This window comes from Pongo pygmaeus, chromosome 1, assembly GCF_028885625.2.
Source record: "Pongo pygmaeus isolate AG05252 chromosome 1, NHGRI_mPonPyg2-v2.0_pri, whole genome shotgun sequence".
NCBI lineage: Eukaryota > Metazoa > Chordata > Mammalia > Primates > Hominidae > Pongo > Pongo pygmaeus.
Genome location: NC_072373.2, coordinates 72750477 through 72768664, shown reverse-complemented (window position 1 = coordinate 72768664; position 18188 = coordinate 72750477). Strand labels below are relative to the sequence as shown.

The following is an 18188-nucleotide window of genomic DNA, read 5'->3' as shown; positions in this document are numbered from 1 at the left end:
GAATTTTGTCTTACAATAGAAAATTTCCAAACTAATATGAGGTTAATTTGAGATAGTGCTAGAGAGGTAGGAATCAGTCATAGAGTCTTTTTATGCCTTGCTAAGAATTCTGGGTATTCTTGGGCAGGTTCTAAGAGTCAAAATATCACAAGCTGGGAGATAACTAGGCCTTTGAAGGCACCACCAACTGATATGGCAAGGACTCTCTTTTTTCTTCTTTTTTTTTAATGCACTGGCTTTTTTTTTTTTTTCAGTTTTACAAGTTATTTTCCTTCCTATAAAGAGATTGTGCATTGCCCAAGAAAAGAAGAGACCAATTTCAAGGAAGAGCAACAGTGACAAATGAAACTGAAGGCCACTGAGATGATGATAGAAGTTTCCTGGATTTAACATTAGAGGATCAATGGTGACCTCAGTGCAATGAAGCAGACAGGACTGTGACTGCTATTGTGAATGGGGAGACTGACACGATGCTTGACGAGAGGGTACACAAGTAAGCAGAAGTTTCTTTAATTTTTTAAGACAAAGGAGAGCTGAGTATGCTTATAGGCTTAAGGAAAAGATCTAGGAAAAAGAGGAAGAGAAAAGTAAAAATCTAGAAGAGAGGAAGGAGATATATATATAGAGAGAGAGTAAAATATATATAGTAAATATATATATAGTATATATATAGTAAATATATATAGTATATATATAGTATATATAGTATATACACTATATATAGTATATATAGTATATATATATAGTATATATATACTATATATAGTATATATAGTACGTACATACTATATATAGTATATATAGTATATACACTATATATAGTATATATAGTATATACACTATATATAGTATATATAGTATATATATATAGTATATATATACTATATATAGTATATATATAGTAAATATATATAGTATATATATATAGTAAATATATATATATATATAAGTTCCTAGAAGAGATCAAACTCCCGGTTCTGTAAAGACAGGATTATGTCTGTTTTATTTCTCATTGTCTTCCAAAAGCCTAGTATCATGACTGCTACTTAGAAGCTGAGCAGCTTCTAATGTATTTCTGAGCAAAATACACTGGAAATTGGAGGTAAGAAAGTAAGAATGATTCCAAAGTGGGTCTACAAGTTTGTGTGTTGGAGATGTATGAAACTGGAGATAATATGCCTGATAGCCTCAACTACAAGGCAACATCTTATGCTAAGTGTAAAGATAGGAAATTCAGTTGGGAGCTTAACTAGCTTATTAAAGGTTTGAAACAGTCACTTGGGGAAGTGAGAGGAAGGGATGACCAAAGTCAATAAAAAGTAATAAGCAATTTTCAGGACCAAATGTAGACTAGAACCCAGATAACTATGGTACCTTGAATGTACACAAACAGGAGAATGTACACACAAATCTCAGCATTCAGTCTGGGGGTAAAGGTAAAGCATGTAAATTTGGGAAATTGATCCACCTCTGGACATTTGACTGGTAGATGCTGTATAATGACAAAAAGCAGCACTGAAATTGAGGATTCTAATAAAAAGGTAGTTGAGCTAAAGGAAAAGATGTCAGAGCATTCTAACAGACATGGAGAAAATAAAAGTGGCATTGAAATTGTGAATTTCCAAGGACCAATTATCAGGCAGAGTGAAAGAGTATGAGAAAGCTGGAAAGAAGAATTTGTGGTTCGAGTAGGGCCAGTTTCAGGGTTGAAGAATTTTTAGGGATGAGAAGGGTGTGACCATAGTTATGGGTAAGTAAAATGGAGTTATGAAGGCGGAGTTGCAGGAGTCAAGGAATTATAAAGTAGAAAGCTGAATGTGTTGTGTACTTCAGGGGTTGGCAAAATACAACCTATGGGCCAATTGCTTATTTTTGTAAATAAAATTCTAATGGAACACAGCTATATACATTAATTTACATATTGTCTATGGTGGCTTTTCTGCCAGTATAAAGATATATTGAGTAGTTACAACAGAGACCATATGGTCTAAGAGGTCTAACATATTTAATATCTTGCCCTATAAGAAAACATGTTTTGATCCAGGCCTATATAGTTAATAATGCGTTCTTGTGTAAAGGCAGGAGTTGTCATAGCAGAAAATACAGAGGGGCAGTACTAAGCACATTGGTGAGTGGCCTGGAAGATGGTAAATACAGGTAGTTAGGAGAGGCAGAAGATTACCAAGCTAAAGATGTATATTTTCAAACAGGAGGTGTTTCCTGGAAGGAGAGTGAAATTGTATGGGCCTAGAAGAATGATTTTTAATTTTTTTCGAATCCTTATGGTAGGGACGGCTATTTTTCAAAAACAAAAACAAAAAAATCTATTCTCTCTTTCTTTCTAGAATTTAAGTTGAACACGTGACCACCCAGATAAGACTGCTTTTCCCAGTATCCTTTGCTGGGATTTCAGGCATGTAACAAAGTTCTTACCTATGGCATTGGAGTAGAAGGGATGTGTGCAACTTTTGCCTTACTTTCTTGAAAAAAAAAAGAGAGAGAGAGAGAGAAAGGAAATTATTACCCTGAATGACTGCTCTTCCCCTTCCTGTGAGTGTAAACACATGTACTGGTGACTCTGCGAAAGAGGACAAGGGCCTGGGGAATGGCAGAGCAACAAGGTGGAAGAATCTGGGGTTTCTGAATAACTTCATGGAGTAGGGTCTTGCCAAGCTGAATCACTCATCACAGAATTGTTGCCTGAGAGAGAATAAGGTTTTCTTCTTTAAGTCACTTCCTAAGAACTCTTTATTCCAGAAAAGAAAAAGTTCATCTCTATCCCACTTACAAGATTTTAATCATTTAAAAATATGATTTAAGTTGTGGACCCTCTTTTCAAGAAATCACCCTTATGCATAAATTTTATACTCAATTAACTCTGTAGCCCATATGTGGCCATGAAGCTAAGAACATGTGGTGTAGAAGCAGCAGTGGAGAGAAAAAGGAAATAGCCACTCCTCCCATGTGTTTGTACAGAAGGAACTTTTCAATAAAGCAGCCATCCTTTGCCATTGTGCTTTTTTAGGTTATGTCCTTGACTGGTGGTAGACTGAAAGAGCCAGTCAGAGAAATCAGGAAGGAGATGGCATATGGGAAAGATAATAAGGGCAAGGTACAGGATGAGACTATGATGGGAGACGTGAGTAAGAAAAAATATCAGTTCTCAGAATTCATATTTGGGGAAAGGTAGATATCCCAGGGAGAGTAGGACAATCCAAAGCCATCAGTCAGGACCACAGAAAGTGCACAGATTTGCATTGCATAACTCCAAATGATGCTACATGTACACAGGTTCCATAGTGTGGCAGATTCACCATCAGAATTTTCTTGTATTTAGAACTTAAAACCCACCTAGAAGCTGATAACAGTAAAAGGATTTCACTGGGTACTGCTGTGGTTTACGTGTATAGCATCAAGTTCCCTCAACCAAAGGTAGTCAATTAACACACAACATTAATATCTTTCACATACAGAAAGTATAATCCTTTGGAAAATAAATAATGAAAAAGGAAACATTCCTTTTACAAAAGCACAAAAAGATAAAATACCTAGAAGTAAATCTAACAAGAAATGTGCAAGAACTTTATGAGAAAAAAAAAAAAACTTTAAAATTCTACTAAAGGGCAGTCAAGATTTGAACAAATGCAAACATAAATTTCTTTAGAAAAATTCAACATCTTAAATATTTAATTATTTCTTAATTAATTTAAAAATTTAACAAGGTTTATGACTAAAAATACCACTAGCTTTTGTTATTCTTCTTCTTGTTACATTTTTAGAACCAGATAAGCCAGTTAAAGTTTATACGGAAAAAAGGAATGGGTAGGAGAACTCTAGAAAAGAATAGCAGCAAAGGGTGACTAGCCCTATGAGATACGAAAACACACTACAGAATTTTAATAATTAACACAATATGGTATAGGCACATGAATATATATACATAGTAATAGAACAGAATAAAAGCTCAGAAATAGACCCAAATGTATTATGGAATTTATTATATGATAAAGGTGACATCTCAAATCAGAGGGGAGATTATGAGCTATTTAATAAATGGTAATCAACCATCTGAGTAACCATGTGGACAGCTGCTACAGTTTGGATGTTTGTCCTCTCAAACCACTTATTAAAATTTGATCCCCAGTGTTGGAGGTGAGGCCTAATGGAAGGTGCTTGGGTTGTAGGGTTGGATGCCTCATGAAGATATTAATGCCTTCCTTGGAGGTAAGTGAGTTCTTGCTCTATTAGTTCCCTCTAAGAGCTGGTTGTTAAGTAAAAAAAATCTTGGCACCTCTGCTTCTTTCTCTTGTGATGATATCTTACCAGGTAATCTCTGCACACTCTGGCTTTCCTTTGTCTTCCACCATGAGTGGAAGCAGCCTAAAACCCTCACCAGATGCAGATACCCAATCTTGAACTTTCCAACCAACAGAACTGTGAGCCAAATAAGCCTTTTTTTCTTTATAAATGACCCAGACTCAGGTACTCCATTATAGTGACACAAAATGGATGAAGACACCAGCTAAAGTTGGTGCTTCACATAACATACTTGGATAAAGCCATATATCAACTACATATAACAATAAATTCCAAATATACCAAGTATTTAAATGCAAAAAATAAAGCTATTAGAATATTCATGAAAAAAATGATGAATACTTCTATAACTTTAAAGTGAAGAAGACCTTTCCAATGAAGACATAAGGTACAGAAGTCAAAAAGAAATAATTAATATCTTCACTTACATAAAATCCAAAGACTTCTGGAAAACCAACCAAACAAAAAACAAGCAAACAAAAACATAGGCAAAGTCAAGAAACATACAATAACCTGAGAAAAATAATATTTGCAACTCATGTTACAGTCAAAGAGATAACCTCCCTCGTATCTAAAATGCTCCTAAAAATATGAAAGGAATAACAATTAGATGTCACTTTACACTCAGTGGATTGACAAATATTAGAACACTGTACAATGCCAAGTGTCAGTGGGAGTATGGGGGTTTAGGAACCCTCAAATATTAATACTACTGATGAGAGTACAAACTGATCCAGCCATTCTGAGCACAGTTTGGCAGTATTTAGCCAAATTAAATATGCATAATCTTTATAAACTAGCAATTCTGCTCCTGCTATGTATCCCAGAGAAATTTTCACAAAAGTCCTTGAGGAAATATGTACTAAAATGATAACTGCAGTATTATTTGTAGTGACAGGAAGCAGGAGGCATCCTGGATGTCCATCACTGAAAGGACTGGCAAAATGTAATAGGTGACCATCATGGAGTGTTCTGCAACAGTCAGAATCAATTGACAAGACTTGTGTTGTCCAATAAACCCTTCTGCAATAGTGGGCATGTTTTATGTATTCACTGTTCAATATGGTAGTCACTAGCCACATGAAGTTCTTTAAAATTAAACTTATTAAAATGTAAACATAAAAATTCAGTTCCTCGGTTGTTCTAGCTATATTTCAAGTGTTCAAGAGTTACATTTGGCCAGAAATTACCATACTGGATAAGGCAGGACTAGAATATTACCATTATTACAGAAATCCCTATTGGACAGTGCTGGGCTACATTTATACTAAGTAGTATGAGTAGATCTTAAAAATATAGTGCTGAGTGAAAAGAGTAAGTATCAGAATAACAATATCACACCACCATTTCCTTGAATTTAAAATACATTAACACAGAACAACTATTGACTTATTGCAAGAACACATACCAAAAAAAAATAATAAGCATTAGGGAGATTAGAGTATTTTCCTATGGGGAACAGTGAGTGAAAACTGAGAGTAGGTATAAAGGAAAAGAAGCAAATAGGCAAATCAATAAACGACTGGAAGGAGTAAGGGCTTTCAGAGACCTATAATAAAATATGCTGTGAACTGAGAAATATGATTAAGTCAAATCTCTGCATGAGATTACAAAAAAAAGAAAGCACACAAAAATCTGCATACTAATGTTCACAGTATTTTTATTCATAATTGCCAAAAACTGGAAACAACCAAGATGGTTTTTCAATACGTAAATGGACAAACTATGGTACTTCATGCAATGGAATATTATTCAGCAATAAAAATAACTGAGCTATCAAGCCATGAAAAGAAAAGATGTCAATAAATCTTAAATGCATGATATTAAGGAAAAGAGGCAAGTCTAAAAGGGCTACATACTTTATTACAACTATATGGCATTCTGGAAAAGGCAAAACTACAGTGATGGTAAAAGAGCAGTGGTTGCCAGAGTTTGGAAGTAAGGAATGGAGGATTAAACAGATGAAGGGTAGGAGATTTTGTAGGGTGATCAAACTGTTCTGTATGATTCTATAACTGTGGATATATTACATCATACACGTGTGAAAATTCATTAACTTTAGGGAACAAACGGCCAACTTTATATGTGCAAATTAAAAGAAAAGAAATCATTTAGGAGACTGAGTGATCCCAGGATGAATGCAGAATGTGACAAAATACTAAGTATATCATAAATGTATGAACAACCTCACTGGAAGGGGGTTGGGGGGAAAGTGTTGGCCTAAGCAACTTTAGAGTAATCTGTAAGACTAAAGACAAAAGAAATTGTACAGAAAAACTGCCCTACAACTAACAAAGTTATTCCCCATAGTGGTATGGGCAAACAATACCAATACTGTAATAAATTCACAGTAAAACTAAAAAATTAAATATATGGATGGTAGATGGTGGGAGTCAGGTTACTCATTGTTGGAGTAGGATAAGCAAGGGGAGGAAGCGAGATGATTCACGAATTAGATGAGAGCTAATGTTAATTAGGTAATGATCATTAGATAATGGATTAAAGCTGGAGACATCAGTATGAACTCATGATTAGCTTAATATAGACACATATGGTTACATATAGAAATATTTACAGATATATATATATACATATGTTAGTAAAGACATATATTTCCTTGCTCTGTCAGCTGAGAGAGCCTAGAAGCAACAACACTCCTGTAACAACACGCACACTTAGTTCCCAGATCTTGGTTTCTAACATCATCCTCCAATTAAAAGAATGATGGGGGCCAGGCATGGTGGCTCATGCCTATAATCCTAGCACTTTGGGAGGCTGACGCAGGCAGATCACAAACTCAGGAGTTTGAGACCAGCCTGGCCAATACGGTGAAACTCCGTCTCTACTAAAAATACAAAAATTATCTGGGTGTGGTGGCGGGCACCTGTAATCCCAGCTACTCAGGAAGCTGAGGCAGGAGAATTGCTTAAACCCGGGAGGCAGAGGTTGCAGTGAGCCGAGATTGTGCCACTACAACTGCACTCCAGCCTGGGCGACAGGGCGAGACTCCGTCTCAAAAAAAAAAAAAAAAAAAAAAAACAAAAAAACCAACAACACCATATGCTGCTTGGAGAAATAGCTGATTCTAGAATAGGGGCAGGTAATATGCAAGATGACCCTGGAGAAGCTTGTAGTGACAGGAAGTAAAAAGGTGCTCACAAAACAAAAACCCACATTGACTGGGGTATGTCAAAGTTTCACAGGAGCCAACTAAAAGAGCTCCCATTAGCCAATGCTGAGACAAACAATTTGAGCAATAAAATCAATAAAGTAGTATTGAATTAAAACGCAAAGTATAAAATAAATATTCATGAGTCCATAGGACATAAATAAATAAGTAAACAAATAAATGGAAGAAAAGAAACAATTATCTTATATAGCATGATTCAAAATAATTTATGTAGATACTCAGCCTTCAAGAAGGTGGACCATAGCTCCCCATTCCTTTGGAATAGTCTGTGCACAGTGACTTCCTTCAAAGGAATGGAGAGAGGGTAAAAAGGTAACTTTACAGTGGAGAAATCTGGCAAATACAACCTCAACAAAGTGACTGAGGTCAGCATCAACAGTGAGAAGTCAAGTTGATAGAATGTACCCTCGATATGATCTGATGAAAATGACACTTTATAGCTTCCTTCTCCAAACCTTAGCTCCAGTCTAATCATGAGAAAAACATCAGACAAATACCGATTGAGGAACATTCTACAAAATACCTGACTAGTATTCTTCAAACTGTCAAGGTCATCAAAACCAAAACAAGTCTGAGAAAGTGTCACAACCAAGAGAAGCATAAGAAGACATGATGACTAAGTGTACTGTGGTACCCTGGGTGAGATCCCGGAACAGAAAAACAATGTTAGATAAAAACTAAGAAAATCTGAATACAGGATAGACTTTTGTTAAAAATCATGAATCAACCTTGGTTCTTCAATTGTAACAAATGTATCACATTAATATAAGATGTTAATAGTGAGAGAAACTGGGTATGGGGCATATGGAAACTCTCTGTACTATCTTCCCAATTTTTCCATAAATCTAAAACTATTCTTTTTGTTGTTGTTGTTGTTTGTTTTGTTTTGTTTTGTTTTATAAGGTCTTACTCTGTTACCCAGGCCAGAATGCAGTGGTAGGATCTCCGCTCACTGCAACTCCGCCTCCTGGGCTCAAGTCATCTTCCCACCTCAGCCTCCCAAGTAGCTGGGACTACAGGCACACGCCACCGTATCTAGCTAACTCTTGTATTTTTTGTAGAGATGGGGTTTTGTCATGTTGCCCAGGCCTGTCTCAAACTCCCGAGCTCAAGCCATTCACTCACCTGGCTTCCTAAAGTGCTGGGATTACACGTGTGAGCCACCACACCTGGCCTAAAACTGTTCTTTAAAAATTAATTTGTATTTTTTTTTAAAAAAAAAGGAAAACAAATATCAGGTACTGCTAGAAGCTTTGAGGCCCTCTTTTTCACCCTCTCCCTTCACACAATCTTCCCTTTCCACAAGAGGTAACACTCGTCTTTTGTTTTTGTTTTCCTGCTTTTCATAAAAATTTTGCATTTGTATGTATTCTTAAACAATATGTTATTCTGAATTTATATAAATAAAATTGTACTTTTTTTCAGCTATTTTCTTATTTTCACCTAACATTACATTTGTGAGATTTACCCACATTGATATATGTAGCTACAACTCATTTATTTTCCTGGCTAGATAATAAGTCACTGATGAAGGTGCCACCTTGTATATTTCTAGTCTCCTGATAATGGTTGCTTCCAGGTTTTGCTATTCCCAACAAATATTCTCATGTATACATGTAAAAATTCCTGTGTAATGAAAAGCTAGAAGTGGAACTGCAAAATCATCAGGCATATACATCTTCACCTGTACTATATAATACCAAATCATTTCACAAAAGTTGTCATGTCAGTTTAGATTACCGTCAACAATTTGATTGTTTGTTCCTTGGAAATCTAGAGATCTATACAAATACTTTGGGTTCTTTATTAAAATTTTAAAGTGTACATGATTAAAAACAAAATATTAACTATTTCATATTTTTAGTAGGAATAAAATGGTGATAGATGACCATGTAACAAAACTATTGAAATAATTTTTTTAAGTAATTAATTTTTAAAAATAATGAAATGATGATAGGTGTCAATTTGTAGTACATTCGAAATTTCCATAGACCTTAACTTGTCCTGGGAGATGAACTTGCTCATAACAGAGCTCTTTTTGCCATCTGTGTGCATATACATGAACTGGTTTAACAGCGAAGAAATGAAGACTTCGTATGTCCCTGCTGAAAAGTTGCCAAGTTTTGTTCTCATAAACTGGCCCTAATGTGAGAAACTACTAGCCTTTTAAGTTTAATTACACTTCTAAAAAAAGAAAGAAAAAAGTACGCGCGTGTGTGTGTGTGTGTGTGATATATATGTGTATATATAGTGTGTCTATAAGACAAGACCTCAATCTTGCTTCCTAAGATGAATAAAGAAACTAAAATTGGACAGGCGTGATGGCTCACACCTGTAATCCCAGCACTTTGGGAGGCCGAAGTGGGTGGATCATTTGAGGTCAGAAGTTCAAGACCAGCCTGGCCAACATGGTGAAACCCTGCCTTTAATAAAAATACAAAAAAAAAAAAAAAAAAAAAATAGCCGGGCATGGTGGCGGGTGACTGTAGTCCCAGCTACTCCGGAGGATGAGGCAGGAGAATTCCTTGAATCTGAGAGGTGGAGGTTGCAGTGACCCGAGATTGTGCCACTGCACTCCAGCCTGGGTGACAAAGTGAGGCTCCATCGCAAAAAAAAAAAAAAAAAAAAAAAAGAAATTAAAATTTTATTTTTTCTTCAAAAACTCTAATTACTTGAATTCAAGTCATATCCACATATCTAAAAAAGCAGTTAAAATGTTGTAAAATTCATCATTCACATTTGAAATTCCTTTGTTGTAAAACTCTAAATTTCTGTTGAGAAACAGTAAATAATAACCCTCTCAATACTATAAATTAGCACATTTTGATAGCATGAGTTATATAAGTGCTGAAGAACCTACCTTAGGATTGCTAGCATTCATCTACTATGTCTTGGATAGGGCTGCCAATCTATACAAATGCATTTACTGTTAACCTAGGCAGCTCACTGTAGTGGAGAGAAAAAAGAAGGAAAAGAAACATACTTTAAAGTTTCCCCTCAAATGGGAAGATGGAGAGATGTGTGAAAAGAATTGGGGATACCTGGGTATTTTAACTGTTTCCTATCAGGCCAAAGCTCACCCATAAGTAACATTATGTCCAATATTACCTTTGAAGCCAATTGAAAAGCTCAGTAACTGCTATTTAAACAGCTCCACTGAGCTCTCAAAATAAGTTCTAAGCACAAGACCACCCAATACAAAGATCACTGGCTTTGGACAAGTAGCTAAAACCACATTACCTTCTGGATAGCTCCATTTAACAAGGGAGACTTCTCTCTGGGACTCTCAGTTTGCATTTCTGTAGGACCCTCCTCAGAAGAGCACTGAACATATTACCTTCATCCCCAATGCAGCCTTCCTATCTTGTTTACCGTGACTGTGAGTCCCATACATGTCACCACAGGAACATGGAAACATGGCTACCTGAACCTGAAAACTATAAATAAATAAGAATTCCCAAACTCTTCTTAGCAAAGTATATGTACTTAGCTAACTATTTTTTGATAAAGTTATTAAGGCTGGTGTGAGAAATCACTCAATGGGCAAGGATATTCAAGAAGTATTTGCATAAAGATCATAAGACTCCTCTACACAAACTAGGTGAGTGTGCTTTCCCTATTTTAACCATTTTCAGGGCTCCTTTTGTTCAATCATGAAAAAGAAACGATTCTGAAAACTTTTAAGGCATGTAAAATAGTAGCTCAGAGAAAGGCTTAAACATCATATTGACCTGAGTTCGAATGATGGATCCATCAACTGTTCACTAAGTGACCCTGAGTAAGCTATTTAACTCCCTCATTCTTCTGTTTTCTCCACTGCTGGAATAAGTAGAAAGCCAGAAGTTGACAGCAAATCTGTCTTCAAAGCCTGTTCTTTTAACCGCCACACTTGCCTGCTCCAGACACTTTAAACAGCACCTTGCATGTGGGAACTTACTACATCTCTGCAGGCTGATTGATTTATCTTCAGGAATACCTTCTTCAATCAAAAGCCATGACAGCTAAAGCAAAATGCCAAGGCACAAGAGAAACACCTTTCTTCACTAAGTTGTACACATGCAAAAGCTCAATAGTTGGGTGAAATAGAAGGGCTTCTCCTTCAAATAGTAATGAGGCTGATATAAAAATATATTCTATTCACAGCACAGAAAACCTGGAAGCCACACTTCAGGTTAACTCCTTATCTCCAAATCAAATATGCTCCAAAGCAAGAATGTCTACTATTTTGAAAGCTGAAATATGAAATTTTAGTTCAGATATGAAATATTAGTTGACTAATTTGGCAAATCTCTTAAATCTCCTGAGAGGATGCTAAGGCTTATTTGCCTAAATATTTTAAATTAGAAATGACAGCAATTTTGCAATACTTTTGAGGCTTTCACCACACATCTGAAAGCAGGGGTTTAGGTTTAGATTACGTGGCTTAGAGTTGCCAGATAAGTACTATGAAGAAGTATATCAGGCACAGAACCATCGGTATCTGTGAGAAGTATAGCAATCTAGACCTAACTAAAAACATTCATATTCAAAGCATTTTAAAAACTATATGTAGTCAAACAAAACATGCCTAAAAGTCATATTAGGCCCTTGAATCACAATTTGCAAACCCTATCTCAGAGAAAAGGAGATATTGACTCTTGTTCTCTACTTGGAATTATACCACAAGCAAAACTGCCAAGGCTGATGGCTGAGATAACCTCTGGGATCCAGACTTCAATGCTTTCTATGTCAAGTCAGCCCTTCCTGCTTAGTTTTGAAGTGGAGAGCCATGTGCCACTCTACAGAGCCAGGCCCAGTCCCCACTACTGTCATGTCACAAGGCTCTGTCCGGGCAGGCTGATCCCCACACTATGCCATATGCATGCCATTTCCATATTCACTCCCACCACCAAATGCCTTTGCTCATCTTTTCTCCATGACCTTAAATGTCTTCACCTTTCCTAGTCCAAGCCAAACCTAATCTACTTTTAATTTTGCACGTTTGTGAGTGTTTTTCTGTTTTAATCCATACAAAGAGCACAGAAATGGGATAGAGGCTTCATAGAGAGATGACAAGTGCATGGTTTAGAAGGAAGAATGGATACCACCTAATAGAGAAAGGGCAAAGAGCTTTCTAGGCAGAGCAGCTACATGTGCAAAGTCTTGAAACAGTCCAGAAGGCCATGGCAGGCTTGGAGGGATAAAAGGCTGGAGAAGTTGGCTGCAATCAGAATTAGAAGACCCTAGTTAGCCTCAGTGAAGTGACAGGACTTGATCCTAGAGGCAAAAGGAAGCCAAAGCTTGTTTTTCTTGTTGTTTGTCTTTTTTTTTCACTCAAAGGAGTGACAGGATCTGATTTTAGTCTAAGCTTCTGGTCCGTGATTACCACGGAATCTGCTCTTGTCATACAAGCAAATCCTTCCACAGCATCCCTATACCCCTTAACAGCCATACCACACAATTAGGTAGGTACAGCTCTTACAGGTATCTTTGTGTTTCCAGTGACTAGGGACTACTTGAGGGCAAGAGACATTTTTTTTAACTTCTGTTTCCTAGTAATGCCTCTGAGTGCTGAGCAAGTACAACTCAATAAATTTCCAGAATTGACTGATTCAGATTCCTCTAGGAGATGGATTAAGTAAACAAGGTTCCAAAGATAGGAGTAGGGAAATCTCAAAAACCAAAGTCACTACAGCCCTCACCATTGGCCAAGAGCTGCATGATCAAGATCACAAAAGTTAAATTCAAAACTACCTTTGAGTCTATCCTCCATAAATTTGGACTCCTCTGGTGGTTAAACTCCTTTGCCCAGATCTGTTTAACCACCCACCCAAACTGAAATTCATTCCTTCTTCCTTTGAGCATACTGATCCAGAAAGAATAGGTACCAGTCCTTCTCTGGTTCTGAGCATGCCCCACTGACTGGGAGGGTGGGAGACAATCGATGCATTTAAATAGTGCATCTGGCCCTGAAGTGAGAGAGTGTGTCTGTGTGCCTGTGTGTAAATGCCAAGTTGCACCAGATTACCACAGCAACCCCAACAGGACACTGCAGTGGGCAGCTTTGCACAGAGGTACAGAAAACCCATTCTTATAACATCTGGGCTTTTACTGTGCACATTGGTTCCTAGTAGGCACATCACAGCATTAGGCCCTGGTTTTGGGATTCTGCAAAAAAGAAATGAAATGTTGAGTACCTGCTAGCCCTCCCTTTTTTTAAGCACCATGCATGTACCTCTTCATGCACAGTAAACACTATAAGCAGAGTGCAAAACAGCCTCTTTAGAAACACATAATTCGCTCTACTCACTTTTATATACTGTGATGAACAGATTGTACTTTGCACATCAGCATGACTTCAACATGAACTTTCCATCCTCTAAATAACCCAGTAATTGTACATTTTGATGAGCAGCATATCCACAATGCTCCCATTTCCAGCTAGTCCCCAGTTTTTATTATGTTATTGGTATTTTTGAAAGCAAAAATAAATAATCCTATCAAGAGTGTAGGTTGGGTTTAATGGGTTCAACTGAGCTGCGCTCCAGGAACTATAAAGCAACTTTTCAAAGGGCCTGGCAATTTTTGAAATTGCTTTTCCCTAGGAGTTGGAGAGTAGGGGTTTGTTCACTCACTTCCTAGTGTTTTCAGTGTGAAGACATCTCCCATGAAGGAAGATCAAGGGGGATGTGTTAGAATTCCACATGTGGCTGTAGCCTACATGTGGCCATCAGGAAACCATGTTTCTGCAAATGGAACTCTAGTTGGTAGGGTATCAAGTAGATGGAACGGCCTCCTGGACATTTTCTTTTTTTCTCTTCTTGGATCTAGAGAATGAAGTGTGGTTTTCTTTGAATTTCTCCTGGGCAAAATAAGAATAATTGGCAACATCACTAAAGAAATGGATTGCATGGTAGGCATGCACAGCAGGGTGAGAGCTCCATCTGCACATGGAGAAGTGAGGGGAATTTGGCTAAGTGACATGAACTTGTGGTGCTTTGGAAGATACTAGAGCAGGACCACAATATCTTTGCAGCTTAGTAGTGGAAAACAGGGATGATTTGAAGTAATGTATGGGTTCCAGTACCTGAAGTGACAGGAGTTCCACTACCTGAAGGTGACCTAAGAAAATTACAGTGGGAATACCAAAAACAGAGAGATGTAAACAAACAAAGGAAGGAAGAGCCCCTTGCCTGGAAAGGTCATTCTGTGTGCAGGAGTGCCTACGCCTATCTAAGGTGGCCCTGGGAACAAAGAAGAGACCAATATTAACAGACTACAGTTGTATAATATCTTTAACCAACTGTGATGTGACATGGATGTGTGGATGTGGTTGAATTAGGGGGTTGTGACATCTAAGCATGGAGGCAGGACTTCCCAGAATGAACAGCTGGGTGATAAGAAACTTGAGTGTTTGGAAGGGAGGGTGTCAGTAGCCTGGTGACAGATAAAGGGCTCTCCATGAATGAAGACTAGAATCTGCCCTGCACATAGCTGGCAAGGTGATAACAGGATACCTGTTCCTAAAGCCCCCAGGAAGTGCTGTGGGTGGGTGTGGGTATCCAGAGTGAGTGAAGCAAAGAGCTGAGCATGTGGCTAGGGAGTGGGGAGAAGGGATTATGGGAGTTGAGCTGGTAGCAGACAAAAATTGCTGTGTGAATGTGCTCCTGAATCAAAGCTGGGAGGTCAAGGCTGGGAGAGGTTTCAGAGAGACTCATGCAACCTGTTTCTCTGAGGCAGGGCAGCTGAGAGGAGGCTCAGCATCCAGGTCGGATTTGGGGAGAAGTCAGGTGCACAGAGGCGCTAGTATGCAAGTGGGTGTGGAGAATGGTCCGGGAGTGGGGCGGATCCGGGAGGTAGGAGTGGGGGAGGGGAGGTCGTCGGCGAGTGGGTGTGTAGAGCGAGCTGGAGTGGGGGGTGGGGGCGCCGGTCCAGCGCCTCCGGCCGCGTCGACCTCCCCCGGGACTCACCCAGCACGAAGTAGGGCAGCTCCGTGTTCTCCAGGTCGTCCACCACGACCATTTCTCCCGGGAAATCGTTGCGCACCGAGAAGAGGAGCTTGGGCTCCGAGGCCGAGGGGCTGTGCATGATGCTCAGGTCGTTCTCGCGCAGGAAGGGCAGCGCCGACACCGTGATGCTTTTGAGCTTGCACTCCAGCTCCTTGGATGGATCCACGTCGCCGGCGGCCGTGGCCAGCACCGCCGCCGGCCCCCAGCAGCAGGCGAGCAGGGCGCAGAGCCCGGCTAAAGCCATCTTGAGCCCCGGCCGCCTTCCTCCTAGCACTGCGATGGTGGGGGAGGAAGCGAGCGGGGAGGGAGCGAGGGAGCGAGCGCGGGAGGCGGGGGAGGTTAGGGAGGGGATGGAGAGCCGGGAGAGCCCTGGACCCCGGAATGAGATGCCGCTTGCAGAGTCCTGGGTTTAAGCTCTGATGTCTGGAGAACCCCGGATTCTTTGTTTCCCAGAGCTGCTTATCTGGAGAAGGGAAAGCGGGGGAGGGGGGGAGCGGAGAAAAAGGGAAGGAAGGACGTCGAGAGGAAAGAGGAAGGGAGCTGAGGATTCTAGGGAATCAGGTCAGCCCCCAGCTGGCTGCCGGTGCTCCTGCCTCTCTCCTCCGTTGCATCCTCCAACACAAGCAAGGCTCTTGGCTATGAACTACTTGCACGGCATTTTTAATACATTGGTCTTTGCAATGTAAAATCTTCCCTCTCGCATCATCATCCAGAAGGCCTGAGAGAGGCACACACAGACACACACCCTAAAGGGCGCTTCTGCAAAGCTGGGCGGTGGGGGGAGATGAAAATTCCCTCAATGGTTTTGTGGATGTATTATAGCTTGTCCGAGTCTTGCTTTTCTTTTCCGCCGCCCCCCCCACTAGTTGGATTTGTACATAGGATAAACTTAGCACTAACTTTGCAAAATATTTAAAGAAAATATTTGTTATACTGGTTTAGATGGATGGATAGATATGCACAACAGAGTAAGGTGCACAGTTAAGCAGGAGATCAAAACTTTTACTTGCAACTTCTCTCTGCTTCATTTCATTTCTATCACAAATGTTATCTGTAGTAACCAATAAAAAGATGATTTGGGGAATATTATAGTTGATAGAAAAAAAGTAGAGTTAGCTCAAATAAATCTTGAAACTTTAATTTTAGAGAATCTAGTAAATAGGACAAAGTTGGAAAGAAATTGTGAGAAAAACCAAAGTTCCTAAGCATTCTTAACAGATGGAAAAGTAATAAAAGAATATCCTTGGGTATGAGCTAAATCAATCCCAATCCAGTCAAGAGTACAATAGGGCAGATACTCAGCACCCTGCGTAAGTATTCTGAAGAATAACACCACCACCACCAAAACCCATATCAGATCTGTTCCCAGTAGTGCTCAACAATGTTGCCTTTTAAAAATGATGACAATATGCAATAAACAGTGGTAGAAAAGTGACATTGTGTATTCTGAAATCTGACATTTAACTGAACTTTCTCTCGCATGATAACCAATAACTTATTTCAAAAGTGTGTCCCTCCACTGTTATTGGGTCAATGCTAACTTCAATACTAGGTGCTATGAAGACTGTGTTATTTGTAGTTCTCACTCTAGAAATTTAATGTACTACTGTTCTAAAAGAGGACCGCTACTTAAGAAACATTACATTTTCATTCTACCTGGTGTCAATTTATTGGCATATGTGAAGATATGTTCTTTAAAAGACAAAAAAGCTTTTGCCATATATTTTACAAAGTTTAACTAATCGAATAGAGAAAATAAGCCATATTTAAGGTAATGTTTAAGTAGTGAAAAATCATTTACCACATATGCAAAGAAAAGAAGAACAAAGACACTTTATTAGTTGAGTTTTTATATGTAACTTATCTGGGAATTAACCCGGAGGTATCTTACCATGCAGCATTGTAAGCTACTGTAAACTACTGTAAAAAAGATGTACCAGCTAACAACTTTTGAAAACTCATCCTCATCATCATTGCTCCCCTAAGAGATACTGAGTGAGACAAAAACCCCATGATATCTCTTTCATTCTGTTCTCCCTATCATAAAAAAATCTAGTATTAAACTTATTTATGCAAGGTTATTTGCCATTGAATAATTATAGTGGATGCCAGGAACAGAACCTTGATACTAGAATGTGAGAAATGGCATGTAAGTACCTGATCATGTATTCGTCCAATCTCTCACTTAACAGATAAGGAAATTGAGACCCATGAAATAGTGATCTATCTTCTATGGAGCTAAGACCATGAACAAGATTTCCTTGCCCACTGCTCTTTCCACTATATAGTTATGGTACACTAGGGTGCACCCATGGATAATCACTGGGCTTTATGGGCCACAGTAATTAATCCAGCAAAGGTTTGTGTACCTATTGTATCATAAGCTTTAGGCTAAACACAGCCAGAAAAATACTCCTCCTGCTTTTGAGTAGCATATAATCTACTGTCACTTTGAAATCTTTCTTTCTAATTTTCTGAAGAGTCTTGAGTCATGTTAGAAAGCCCAAGCAAACCATTTAGGGTTGATTTTCTAATAAGTCAATATCTAGTCTTCTTAAAATGTATATTGAGTTGGGAATAGTTGGTAGTTGGTATCTCAAGTCTTTCTAGACCTCTCTAAACAAGAACCAAACAAAAGAAACAGTAGAATTTTTTAAAAGAGAATATATTATTCCAGAGTACTTGATTCCTGT

General features: G+C 38.6%; 1 protein-coding gene across 1 annotated transcript in view; it reads right to left on the bottom strand.

Annotated features, from left to right (window-relative positions):
* Positions 1-15973, bottom strand: part of ASTN1 (astrotactin 1) — a 315948-nt gene extending 299975 nt beyond the window's left edge. Inside the window, exon 1 of the mRNA XM_054448052.2 lies at positions 15457-15973. Within this exon, the coding sequence (XP_054304027.1) occupies positions 15457-15739 (283 nt within the window). The 5' untranslated portion in view covers positions 15740-15973. The remainder of the gene's footprint in view (positions 1-15456) is intronic.
* Between the last annotated feature and the right edge of the window lie 2215 nt (positions 15974-18188).